Here is a 14,209-nt window from a genome sequence, read left to right on the forward strand (position 1 = left end):
GACATTTCCTCAATTCTCGTATTACCAATGGCGAGCCACAGTGCATCCCAAATTTCAGTACCTTTCACATACATTAAGCCAAGCACGCTTCAGTGCCCCAGAATTTCCTCCCGCAAAGGAAAATCAGCTTGGTACCGTCAATAATTTTTGCAGCATATCATAAAGTTTATCTGATGTGCAAATGTAATTTTCTTCCTGGAAGCCTCATCCCGAATCCCTTTTAGGTTGAGACCACTTGACATTTTTTAACAAAACGCCTTTTAAGTCCTAATGTGTACTCCGCTCGGTTTTGATAAGACGTGACGTTACGATATGATGAGTTAGTTGATTCTAAGTAAATTTGATTTATCCCACTTTTGGGGCCGGTATGATTTACAAGGATGTTGCCTTTTAAGATGGGATTGATCGTAACGTAAGCTGACAGCACATTTTTTTTTTTGTGAAACACTGAATCCAAGCAAGGTAACTACAAACACAAAATACGGGGAAAACGATGCAAAATTGAAACACCAGAAACTGATACTGAGGAAGAAGCGGCACCTGCTCATCTCCAAAGGGGGGGGACGGAGCGACAGACCCGTTTCCAGCACAATTCCACCAAATGTTTGCAAGTTTCATTTTTATTCCCCCGGCTCGGAGGCAGGTTGCGGCTGCCGAAACCCAACCCGCCCGTTTGGGGAGCACGGCGGAAAGTTCGTGAAATATTTTCCATCGCGCGCAGCCCATCGCGACCGCCGATCTTCGCCTCCTGACTGAAGTACGAGCGCGGGCACCGGGCGCAGAGCCGGCTCGTTCCTGCGAGCCTCCCCCCCTCCGGTCGCTCGCGTGTCGCGACACCGGACGCTACCGCCGCTCGTTCGCGATAGCCGCGTGGGTCGCGACAAAGCGGTCGCAAAGGAGAGAGCCGCGGAGCGGCGCGGAGCCAACTCGGGCGGCCGGGAGCCGGGCGCACCTCGGGGCGGCGGCGCCGGGAGCCCGATTCGGAGTCAGCTCTGCTCCGGAGCCAGAGCGGAGCCGCCGCGCCCCAAGGGGTCCCGGAGCCCCCTCCTCTCCCGGACCGCGGCGGGTCGCCGGCTGTGCCCTCATCCCCTTCTCCATCCCCATCCTCTTCCCCACCCTCATCCTCATCCCCATCTTCATCTTCACCCCCATCCCTATCTTCATCCTCATCTTCATCATCCTCATCCTCGTCCTCATACCTACCCCTTTCTCCATGCCCATCCCCTTCTCCATCCTCGTCCTCACCCCTACCCTCACCCCCATCCCCTTCTCCATCCCCATCCCCTAAGTTTCCACGCCGCCACCCCGGCTCAGGGGCAGCCTCCAAACTTCCCCGCCGCTCTGCCAGCAGCGGCACCGGGGGCATCACCGGCTCCGCAAAGTTCCCCGGGCTGCCGCCCCTTACCTCCGCGGGCTCCCGCTGCCCGGCCGCCGGCCGGGAATCCCCAGAGCGCTGCCGCCAGGGCCAGGAGGAGCGCGGGCATCGCGGCGGGCGCGGAGCGGCGGCGGCAGCTCCGCCGTGCGCGGGGACCGGGGAGGGCAGCGGCAGCGGCAGCAGCAGAAGCAGCGGCAGCAGCGGGGCTTTGCGGCTCCGGGCTCACCGCACGCAGCGAGCGGGCAGCGCGGGGCGCCCGCGGCCCCCAGCGCCGCGCTCCGCCCCCGCCCGCCCCGCGCCCCGCCCCGCGGCACGCCCCGCGCCCGCGGAGCCGCGCGGAGGAAGGCGGCTGCCGCCCCCCGCACGCGGGGCACTTTTTGTTTTTTTTTTTTTCTTCCTAAATCTTTTTCCTTTTTTTTTTTAATTTCATCTTTTTTTTCCTTTTTTACGTTCTTTTTTTTCATCTTTTTCCCTTATTTCATCTTTTTCCTTTTATATTTCACCTTTTTCCCTTATTTCATCTTTTTCCTTTTTTATTCTACCTTTTCCTTTCTATTCCATCTTCTCCTTCTTATTCCATCTTCTCCTTTTTATTCCATCTTTTTCCTTTTGTATTTCATCATTTCCTTTTTTATTTCATCATTTCCTTTTTTATTTCATCTTTTCCTTTTTTATTTCATCTTTTCCTTTTTTATTCCATCCTTTTCCTTTTTTATTTCCTCTCTTTTTCAATCTTTAACCTTTCAATTATTCATCCATTTATTTCATTTCTTAACTCCCATCCATTTATTTAGCTCCTTAATTCCCAGAGTTCTCTGGATTTATTAATTTATTCCTTATAAATTCCTTCCTCTGGAAGGCTTCGACAGCAGGCTTGGTGACTTGGCAAAAAAAACCTCCCACCCTCACCTTATTAAGCTGCAGAGAGTAAAGATCCATGAGAAAGTGACTTTCATCATCCACATGAGAGCAAAGTTTGATGCCCAAAGGCCGCTTTGCAAACTCTGTGCCAGTGAATGGTGGGTCCTGATGTACATTTGAGCAGGCAGTAGGCTCTCATCATGTGTTTGTTCCCCTTTCTGTACCACCAAACCATAACTTTTGCCTTACATAAACATACTACCTTGAAATCGTCGCAGAACACTGCTACGGTTTGCTCATCACATTTTTACAATTTTTTTTTTTGAACCAGTCCGTTTACCAGATGAAAGGTGATAAAGCTTTCACATCACCCTCAGATATTAGTTTTCTCCAAAGACAGCAAGGTGCTAAAACTGACTACCGAGACCTTTGCATTTCAAGGGTAAAGCCTCAGTCCTTTTCACTTCATGTTTGTATTCCCCAACACAGAACCTAATGCCTTTTATATGAAGCAGCACAGCCAAGAAACTTCAAGAGGCAGAAAGACCAAGTGCTGCTGAAGGAAGGAATAGCACACAGCCCAGAAGCAACATGAAATATTTCATTATTTCTGCTGAAATGGAGGAAGGACCCCGTGATGCAGTTGCCCAAGAAGTGAAAAGCCCTGTCCTGGTCCCTGTAATGCCCCCAGAGCCAGGCTGGCAGAACTCACAGAGGTATGCTGGTAGCTTTATTACTCCAAGTAATTTACAGCTGAGGGGAAAAAATCCAGTTGGAACAAATTCTGCATTTATCTACTGTCCATAAAGCCCATATAATTCCCCTACAGTCAATTTGTATTTATATGACCATAACTGAGCAGAATTATAGATCCCAATGTAGAAAACCTTTGCTAATATGAAATGAACAGATTTGAACTACAGACAAAAAATTTGGCATTGTCCATGGTCTTGGAAATCCGTGGCTTCTATAACCCAAATGAAGTCACGCTGAATGTCACACTGAAACAATGTTCCAGCACATTTACAGGTGGCATCCTTCTCTAAGCCACCAGAGCCACCTGGACGGCTCTTTTGCATTAATTAAGATTTTATTTGAGCAACCTTTTACATTTCAGATATGAAAACGTGCAGATGCCAGAGCTAAATGAGAAAATGTGTGAAGGAAAACCAGGGAATTCCAAGTGGTGAGGAATTCCTGCGTAAATCAGTGACATTTCCCACGTGCCAGGACTCTCACATGGTGCAGAGACATAGAGACATGAGCGTTGGCAAACGAGCATGCTGCCACTGTATTCTTGGGATACAGAAGGGTCTGTACAACACAGTCTCCTTTCATCTCGACTTCTTGCATCTTCTGCAAAAGCCTGAGGGTCTGCACAGTTAGCAGTGGTCATGCTTTTCCCCCAGACATTACCTGTTCATTGGCATGCTGGCCTTCCACGCCTTCCCACAACACCGCGATGCAAATCCTGTTTTCAACCATCTGATGCTTTATTTCTAATTTGCTCCTGTTCGGTCTTATTCCATACTTATTCAACTGCAGTCCTCAGTGCTCTCGAATAATTTCCTTTAATGATGCGGTGCAATTTACTGCCCATTTTAAACATTAACATTTATGAGAGTCTTTGAAGAATTAATTGATCTTACTTTCAATACTGCAGATCCGACATGCACCTACACTTATTAAAATATTTAAATAATATTTATAATAAAAGTCAGTGGCCTCCTTGTTTACAGGAAATAAGGTGTCAATACCGAGCATGCCGTCAGAATTATGACTAGAAAGGCAATTACCTGTAAGTAATCATTTGTCAAATCGCTGCCCAAAAACGTAGCTTGCTTTAAGCTAGCACTGTGGGGATAATTATTGTAGAAGCCTGGGTTTAAAATACAGGTTGTTGAACAAATAAAAGTTGACCTTTGATAAATCGTTCTCCATTTCATTTCCATTAGACGTCACTGGTTATGAAGTCACATCCCCGGGACTGAACTGGATGACTTGAACCATACAGTACAGAGACATACGAGCAGGGGGGGGTCCCACATCTCCTTTTCACCTCAGATAAAGTCGTCAATAGGAGCCCCTCTGTAAAAAAAGTTTTCAGGTATATCTTCTGTGAGTAAACCTACAATTGTGTAATGAAATGACCAGATACCAACCCAGTATCTCTATGTAGATATAATTCCAACTCTTCAAACACCAACCTGCTATACAGAATGCTTTCCTGTACTTTTAATTTTTTATTTTATTTTTTAAAAAAGGAGATTTGGGCTGGATGTAGCCACTGTATTTCTGCACACAGCTTCATTCGGGTCCCTGCATGGTGCCCTGAGCACAGCAATAGTCCCCAGACTGGGACTGGAGTCAGTCTGTCACCTTGACTGAGGTCCCCAACCAGTTCCCTCTGACAGACCCAACAGAGAAGCACTGGAGAGTCGAGCCTATAGCAGGCATGGAGTAGAGAGACAAAGAGTGTTTATCAGTGTCTATTCATCACTACAACCCCAAAAATGTACTTATACAGGAGACTAGAGTGAAGTGCCACCAAAGAGAAAATGCAAAGTTAAAAATGCTGCTAGAGACCTGTTTGCTCCTACGGTGCTTTCTAACTCCTTCCTCCTAATCAGAGAAATTAACACTGACAGGTTAAATAAATGAATTCATCAAGCTATAGAATATTATGAAATCTCTTATTGAGATAAATTAAACAAAGTAGAACCAATCATTCGTGCTCGCTGGTGTAACACAACGCAGGAATATTAATTATCGGCCAAAGGTAATCCTGACATTAGGCACCACGGAGCTACCCCAAGAGCATCCCTGAAAACTGTCTTAGGATGTATTTTACCTATTCCACATCACATGTGGCCTTCCTGTGGATGGGCGGGTTGTGGCTGTCACCCTGCAGGCTCCTGAGCGCCCAGAACAGCGGGTGCTGAGCTGAGGGGTGGGTGCAGAGGTAGTGAGCAATGCGCGCAGCCCTTTGGAGAGCATCGCGGGTGCCCGGCCGGGTTGCTAGGGGATCGTGCTGGCATCAGGCTGAAGGCGGTTGGGTGCCCTGTCCTGTCCCACCACGCAGAAAAAAAGTTGCCAGGCAGCAGCTGACACGAGGTCAGAAAGAAGGAAAAAGGTATTTGAAGGGAGCGAGAAGGGAAGAAAGACCCGAGATTAAAAAAAAAAAAAAAAAAAAGGCACCGTTTCCAAATTCATGGCTTTGCATTACGAGCCATCCCTACCAGAGAAAACATCCCTAAAGGAATTTTTCATTACTGCAGTGCAACAGTGGTTTCATTGCTAAAGACTTTCTGAATGTGCATCTTCAACAGCTGCTGGAAAAGTTCTTCACGTGTGAGCTGTAATGTGCATATTTGCATACCGAGTGCCATGGATGGAAATCGCTGCCTGGCGTTCCAGGCGTTTTAAATGGATCAGTGTGAAGACCTGCCACAGAAATGCAACAAAAAATGGGGCGAGAAAAACCCGGAGTTCTAAACCTGGAAACCACAAGCCTGATCTCCATCTTCCAGCTCTCATAAGAAGTTCTGCTGCCTCGCTCTGCCTGTAACTGCCTGCGAGGCAGAGCAGGGCCACACATGAGTTCAGGTGACACGTGATGATGAGCTGATGCACGTCTGCTAAAGACAAGGCAACAAAAACCTGGCTTATGGCACCCAGAGGTCTGCTTGGGACAAGGGACGTTTCACCCTTAGCTGGATAGGCTTCAGCGAAGACATAAATGGGAGACATTAACACTGATTGCAAGGCTTGTTTCTCAGAAAAATAGGCTCCTAAAAGTTATTAGAACAGAAAAGAGCTCATCACCTTTTGAAGTCGGTTTAAAGGACAATTTTGCAAAAAGGAGAATCTTTTGAATGACAACTGTACTCTCACATTATTTTCTTACCCAATAAATTAAGTTTCTTATGTAAAATGGGCCAAAATTCCTGCCTGGCACCCTGATGCACTCAGAGGTGCTGCACCAGCATGCACAGAGAAGATCAAGTTTATTTCCAATAAATGGAGAAACTCCTTGTCCCCAAAGTAATGCTTGTGGGAAAACAAAGCTTAGGAAAAAATATTAAAAGTGGGAAAAAGCAAGAAAAATATCTGGTTAAATCTGTTTCAAACTGCCATGGTAAAACTGGTGTCAAGACTGCACGGCATATTAGCCAGTTCGAGCTAATATTTTCTCCAGTTTATCCCCAAATAAATATACTTTGCAGCTGTGAACACCATAATAAAATTACCTTTGTTTAATAAAATGTGAGTTTCCAAGACAGTGTACACTGTGACTTCATCTCACAAATATCCATGAGCACATGCTTAAAATTAAACACACGTTTAAATATTCCACATCGTTGGTCCTGAAGATCCAGTTACTGAAATGGTTGAGGTGTGAACACGAAAGCACCTCTGTGGTACCACCAAGGGGTGGCAGAGGTAACCCATCCTACCAGTAGTAACTTTGGATTAATTTCATAGTGTATAACATTCACACAAGACCTATTCAAAAATATGTGGGAAAATTGCCTAAGGAGAAAACTCATCTTTTTTTGATTAAATCTCAATGCAACTAATGTGTGAAATTTTCAATTTCATCATGTAAGTGTTGTGAAGTAAAGTACACAGCTGTATCTTTTATTTCCTAAACACAGGAATAAACCAGTGGAATCTTTCTCAGTGATAGTGAATGATTAAAATAATAATAATACATAAAGCGTAATGTAATTCAACAGAAGTCATTATCTATTTCCACAATCTTCTATTAGGTTTCCATATTTTACTGCTCTCCAGGAGCATATATTTGCTATTTGCCAGAAGCATGGAAACTAGAAGTAGTATTTTAAAAACAAGTATTTGCTTAAGAATTACATCTGGCAGTATTGAAATCGGAGAGAATCCATGCCACTTAATAAGTATTGTAAATGGATCTCATTATGACATATATCAGTCATGTATTCATAAGCATGCAGGATACCACAGAGAAAAAGATGATATATGAAATAGGTGTATATATACTGACAGACCTGGGAAGCTCGTGGTTATCTAACATGCCCTGGAAATACATAAATCACTTCTCCTTATGGCTATAAAATCAATTATAATAAAGTTATTATTACCAAAAAAAAAACAACTAACTTGCCACTATCTATTGTATAACAGCTCTACATGCAAAAAAAAAAAAAAATCTTGGCTTAGAGCAAAGCACTACTATCACTTCATTTTTCATATTTTTCATAGTTTTATTTTTCATATTTTGTGAAGAGTTTATATTATAGGCGCTTTTCCCAAGGGAAGTGCTGTCCCTTTCCATCCCATACATCCACGTCCTTTGATTTATCAGTGTTATAAACTGATACAATTTCCCCTTCTCGATCAACGTTGGACACGTGCATTACTGAAGAAGCCCGTGTGAACACTTTCTTTCTGGCACAACGTTTTCCTCTACGAGAAGCTGCGTTTTGTCACTTACACAGTGTTTAGCCCTACGGCTACTGGTGCATCGCAGCAGCCTCCGTAGCCCGATTGCATTGCAATGGCATCAGTGCCGCCTGGCCAGGCACGAGAGCTGGTGTGCATAAGAGTTTACTACTCCAGCTTCCCTTAACACTTCCTTTAGGACAAATTATAACTACTGGCCAGTTTGAGATGTTTAGAAAATTGTCCTGCAGACAGCTATTATATTCACTTTTACTGTATCTTCCTCCAAAATGCATCAGATTGAAAACTTACGGATTTGCGCATTTCAAAGATTAAATGAGCCTTCCCTCCCCACTTCAAAGCAAATTATTGTGTGATGGCAGCCAGGTGCCGTAGCATGATTTTCATTCTGGTTTTGGGCTAAATCTTATTAATCATAAAACAGATCAAATAAAGGAACAGCTGGTACAAGGTTTTTGCCATCAAATAAAGGCTTTACGATAGCAGTCCAAATGCAAACAGTCATGGCTACAACTGTAGGCAAATTTTTCCTTCATGGCAAAAAAAATAAAATAAAATAAAATAAAGTTTAACAACAACAACAACAAAAAGATTTCACAAGTAATTTGAATAAATAATTGTTTCACTCCATAAAGTCAAGAACAGAATGCGTGACTGTCATTAAAGTTTAAGACAATCCCAGAAACTCAGTAGGCGAATAATAATAGTATCTAACATTGAAACATAATGTACAAGATACCTTGTTTAGAATTGAAAAAATGCAGACAAGCTCCACGGTCTAGGCGATGCTTTTACGCTTTTAGCATAATCAGGCTCTGAATGTCATTTAAATGCACCTTTTAATATCACTTTGTCTTTCATCAGGAAATAGCAAGCCTGTGATTAAAAAAAAATAAATAAATAATAAAAAAAAGGGTTTAGTTTATTTTACTCACTTTTGTTCTCTATATAAACGGTAATGTGAAAATGTGCCCCAGGGTCTGCCCCATCTCAGCGAAGCACAATCTGAGTAGTTTGGGAAGAGAAGGATCTGTTTGCAGTACTTGAGTGCCCCCCATAGGCTACTCCTCAAACAATGGCTTTAAACTAGGCGTGAAGCCGAAAATCTTTCCGTCTTGGGGAAAAGGAGCCTAAAACCTTAAAAACAAACAGCTCCGTCCCATAAAGATACAGCTCACGAAGGAAAATTACAGCGGTTGATATAACTTTAGTGCCAATCTCTCTTTCCATTGCAATAATTTATTTTTTTTGACAACTGTGTGCATGGGGGATTGAAGATTCAGTTAAATATAACTTATTTAAAAGCGATCATTTAAATTGATAAATTGTCTTCCCTCATAAGTATGATTTATTTTAAAAAGTGGAATATCCGTTTTCTAACAGAATTAGCAAAGAATTTAAAGTTTACAAAAATAGAAGTCTCAAACAGAGTTTGTAACTTGCAGTGACATAGTTCTCAAAGAGAAATACTTGACAGCAATTTGTATGTTCTATTAGAAGAAAGAAAAAAATAATTATAGTGAGTACTTAAAGGATAAGAATTTAAAATGATGCTAACACTCTCTCTTTTTATCTCCATTTATCATTGGCAGTACATTAAAATATATTGTCCTTTTGTTTCCTGGCTGTTATTGGATTAAACATTGCACCTCATCGCTGATGAAACTTCACGTGTAGAACCTTTGGGCTGTCACATACCTGCGGGGCTGGTGGAATTAGCATTGCTCTTCAGGCATACATTCATACATTGGAATACATACGCTGTCTTTTAAAAAGCAAGTGAAAAAAAGTCAAGTTTTATCAACAGCAATGTTTTCTGAACCCATGCACTGCCCCAAGTGCTGTAGGATGGCACATTCTGCAGCACAACACATCTACGTAAATGTGCTTATGGAGCACCTTATGTCTGCGTAAATGCACTTATGGAGCGTGAAGAAGGAAGGTGGCAGAAGGGGCAAAGGAAAGTAGTTGGAAAAAAAAATCAACTGCGATGTTAAAAAAAAGTTCAAGAGGTATAGTGATGTTACAGCATACTTCACAATGGAACAGAAACCCTCTGAGGGGTTAACTCCCCCAGGCTCATTCGGCTAATGCTGTTAGAGAATCACAGCATTTACTCTTTGGTGTCAGTAGATGGAATAACAATGAAACTCAGAAACTGCTACATGGAGGAGAGGGAGAGCTAGAAATGAGAAAACACAGTGAATGATGTCAAATGAAAAAATAACGTATTGAAAATTTAAATTCACCTTCTAAGCAAAGATCACATTCATCTTTACACAACTCTTCTTCCTTATAGCAGAACAGGTAGAGCTGTGAGCACACAAATGGGAATAGCATGGCTCTCTACATTAAATTTAGTCCCTCTCCTCAAACTGCAGACAGACTCTTCCCACAGAATGACTTTGCCTTTCCTTGGTCTGAAGTCCAACTCATTTGCTGTTAGCAGGGAGGACTTTTGCTCACCTGGACATGTCCGATCTCAGTGGACGCCCAAAAGCCTGTGTCCCTTTGTACACTGAGTATATCTGAAAGTTTTCTTAAGCTAGTTGCTAGGTAGATCTTCATTGGTACTGGCTAGGGCTTGAGATAGATTTCCCTTGAAAATGTGATTTTAATTCAAAATGCTGATTTGCTCATTTTCCGCTCTCCCCATCTGCTGTAAAAGATAGGTGTCCTCCTCCTATGGGGATACAAGCAGCGGTAGTGGATGAAAAGGAGGAGACTAGAAAGATGAAGGATCTTTCTGGTAAACTGATGGCAAACTGATGTCTTGTTCCATTCATCCTGGTTCATATGGGTCCTCACTTCAATAAACTGAGAAGTGTTTTCATGGCCGCATGCTAGATGTCCATCTAAAGAGACAGCAGCAGTAGGCTGTGTGCTCAGCCAGAAATAAAGAGACACTGACTATTAGGCAATGTCCAGTGCCCGGTATGTGTGCAAAATAACTTCAAGGGCTTTGAAATTATTGGTCATTACCAGAAACAGCAGCAAAAGAGGGCAGAAATATCAAAACACACGCACATGCCTGTGGCTGTGAGGGACCTGTCCCGAGGTACTGAGATTTCAATGTCAGGTCTCATCATTTGGATAAGAACATAGACCTGTTGTTCTCCAGCTCTTTTTCCTTGATAAAAAGATGACAACTCTTCTCCCCACATGCAGGAATAATGGGGCTCAGCTGTCCCTCCATGCCAGAGGGACACGGTTCAACATCTGCACTTTCATTTTTGGAAGTCTTTCAATGATTTCTGTCAAAGAAGTCTTAAAAGAAAATTGCAGCAAGATGAGAGAGAAAGTACTTTCATGGATAAATAACTAACAGATAAGAAACAAGGGGTAGCAGTAAATGACTGTTTTCTCAGTAAAGAAAACAGAAGTCACTCCTAGAGTCCCAGAGGAGACTGAATATTCCTGCAATATCCCATACAAATCAGAAAGACAACACGTACATTGTGGTTTACACTTTGTCTGTCTTAATACACGCTGAAGCTTTGTGTACACCAGTAACCCTGTGTCCTTTCTCTGAATAAGAATAGAGGAGATTAAAGAAAAGTGAGTAAATTGTACAGGAAGCAAGAAAAGGCAGAAAGGGTAACCTAAGGAATGAACAGAAAAGAGAAATTCAATAGCAGCTGAACCGGGTGGGAAGAGAGGTCCATGTGAAATCCTTCTTCAGCTTATGTTAAAAGCTTATTCCAATTAAAAAAAAAAAAAAGGGGGGGGGGGGGGGGGGGGAGGGGGAGGGGAGAGGCAGGGGTGGGAGTCACTTATCTGACAGAAACAGGTGTTAAGTAGCCAGTGACCCACAGGGAAATTATTGAATGAAGCTGTCCCGTAGGTTTCAAAATCAGAAATCATTTACTACATTATTAGTAAGGCTTTTTTTCTTTCTAGCAACATACATCACCAAACTGGCACTTGGCCAGTATTTTAAGATGATGAAAATAAAATTACAATAACAGATTCCTCCCATCAGCTTTTACCACCCGTTATTTCTTAGGGGTACACGTGCATGCGGAAAAAAAAAGGTAACAGGCACCAGGGATTTATTTATGTCTTTTCTCAAAGTAAACAAAAGTATCTCTGCAAAGCCATAAACAGAGAAGGAGGCAAAAACACTTAACAAACACACATATTAAATGTACTTTAATGGAAAGGTTTTCTTTCTAAAAAATCTACAAGGATAATGCTATAGCAGGACAAACAGCTGGGACTATTTGAAATGGAGGCAAGAAGATCATGTAGTACCCTATGGCAATCCATCTGGGGAAGATTTTAAAAATATCCAACACTTTATTTAATATAGTCTGTCCCAAAGGCAAAACTATTTGCTTTTCACAAGCATTTTTATGAGCTACATCTTAAAAGTAATCACTGGCAGAGATAATTTATTGTTAGCCAGAGAGGATATTGAAAGGCAGGGGAGCTATTAATCATCTATGCAGATATGGGTGAGATCCCGGCCCTATGGAAGTCAATAGTAAAATTCCCATTGACATCTGTGAAGCTGGGCTATTACTCTCTGTGCTTGTGCTTTGAGTGTTCCCTCTAACTCCTAGGTCAAGTTTCCTGCGTGCATAATGCTGCTGATTTACAAAGAGCTGCATCACGGCTGTGCCTAGGAAATATCTCCACTTTGCTGAAATGAAGGCTTTTCTGCAAGAGAGTCACGGCTTCTAGCTTTAAGAACAGGAATCGTTTCTGTATTGCAGGATCCGTGTGTGCTGTAAGAGTCCAGATACGGAGGTATGGGCGTTCTCTGTTTGTAATGAATTGCAAGGAAGCTGCAATTCGGATCTTGCTGGTGAGACTCTGCACACTGTCTTCCTGGCAGATCTGTCTGTATTTAGCTCTGATTCCTCCATAGAAGTCAGCAATAGAGCTGTCAGCTGTGACAAACCATCAGCAAGTCCAATAAACAATTTCAGAAATACCCATACTTGAAATACTTACATGCAATTACGTATGCCCTTCAGAACAATCTACCCCTTTCACATAAAGTGGGCACGTGAGCCCCAAGAGTTAACTCTGCAGCAAAAAAAAACAGGAAGCCAGAAAAGAAAATACAGTTTCAAGCAAGCTTTTCCCTTTCCTGTTGGAGACAAGGATACGTTTCGCAGCAGATCACTTGGTGACATTACGACACTTTGATGTCACGACCAACGCACTCTCACTTCTGCTCAATATTTAGATTCCCTGTGAAGCGCGTTGCCAATACTTCATACGGTTCCGTCTCCTCTGCAGCCATAAAGGAAGAGATCAAATTATTTCTACCTCCTTGTAGACAAAGTGCTCCAGAGGCATCATTTCTAGCCTCAGCCCAGGGGAACAGAAGTGATTAAACAATTGCTGTTTAAAAATAGCATTGCACATCACCACTGGTCCATCGCAGAGTCAGCCGCAAACTATCAGCAGCAAAGATGTTTGTTTTTACCCTCTTCTGGGCTGCCATGGCAGCCAAAATATTCCCTTCCTCTGAATTGATTTGTTCTGAAAGCCCAAGTATATTTGTTTTCCTGAGCAAATCCGTATGATTAATAATAGTAGGTGAGAGTTATTTTGTGTGCTTTATTTTAATGAATAAAACCCAGAGCACAGAGAGGTTTGTGTTCAAACAAGGCTTGAACAAAATTATGTGAGGGATTTTGGCTTTTCATGTGTCTTTTGTTTGGTGTTCAGGATTCAAACCTGTTGTGCCTTGCTCCAAATCCCCGCATGGGAATAGAAGGGTCTGACCCTGGTGATGGATTGAATCACTCTATCAAGAATATTGGGAAATGTAACTTTTTGTACAGAAGCATAGGGCTGATATGAGGAATGATAGCCTTACATATATTTGGTTTTATGTATATTCCAAAAAGGCTGAAAAGGCTGATCTATCTTAATTAAATCATGAATAAATATGAGACGTCCTTCCTTCAAAGCCCAGCCTGCTGCCTGAGCTCTGGCCTCACATCCCGGGCAGAGCGTGATCCTACAGGTTCAGCCCGCTGAACCCTCTTGTCAGCAGCTTGAAAGATATGCTCAAAGTGCAAGATCTGGTCCGGTGGATAGAGAACGAGATTTATTTAACAAAATCCTGGCAGCCTGGGGACTTTGACTGAGATTCGAGAGACGCCCTGGCCTCCTTCCCAGGGCTGCGGGACGGCAGCCCTGGCATTCGGCATGGCGAGCCCCCTTCCTGGGAGCCGCACTCCTCATTGCCGCGTCAGGGAGGAGCATCTGCTCCTTCCCGAGGAGGTGGGTAGCACAAGGTCGATCTCCCAGCCTCAGGGGGGTTCTGGAGACACAGCCCCACTCTGTTTTCCCATGGGAAGCGAGCACGCGGAGCAGCCAGGTAGCTGGGCTAGCGGCTCTGGCCCAGCACCAAAACCCACGAGGCGCACACCCAGACCTCAGAGATTTTGGCATGCGCTGTTTTCCCTACCTCGAGGTCCCATGCATGAGCTGCGTTCTGTCTGTTGCCTGTCATACTGCGGCTGGCCACCCATCCATCCCAAATTTTGGAGGGGAGACGCTCCT

General features: G+C 43.3%; 1 protein-coding gene across 10 annotated transcripts in view; it reads right to left on the reverse strand.

The window, feature by feature from the left end:
• The window catches only part of LRP1B (LDL receptor related protein 1B), a 681,046-nt gene extending 679,320 nt beyond the window's left edge, over window positions 1-1,726 (reverse strand). For all 10 annotated transcript variants that reach the window (XR_010832147.1, XR_007162924.2, XM_048062804.2 and 7 more), the window contains exon 1: window positions 1,406-1,726. Coding sequence is in view for 8 of the 10 variants with exons in the window: in XM_048062804.2 (XP_047918761.2) it covers window positions 1,406-1,484 (79 nt within the window). In the remaining 2 variants the exon portion in view is untranslated. The remainder of the gene's footprint in view (window positions 1-1,405) is intronic.
• Between the last annotated feature and the right edge of the window lie 12,483 nt (window positions 1,727-14,209).

Source organism: Anser cygnoides, chromosome 6, assembly GCF_040182565.1.
Source record: "Anser cygnoides isolate HZ-2024a breed goose chromosome 6, Taihu_goose_T2T_genome, whole genome shotgun sequence".
Taxonomy (NCBI): domain Eukaryota; kingdom Metazoa; phylum Chordata; class Aves; order Anseriformes; family Anatidae; genus Anser; species Anser cygnoides.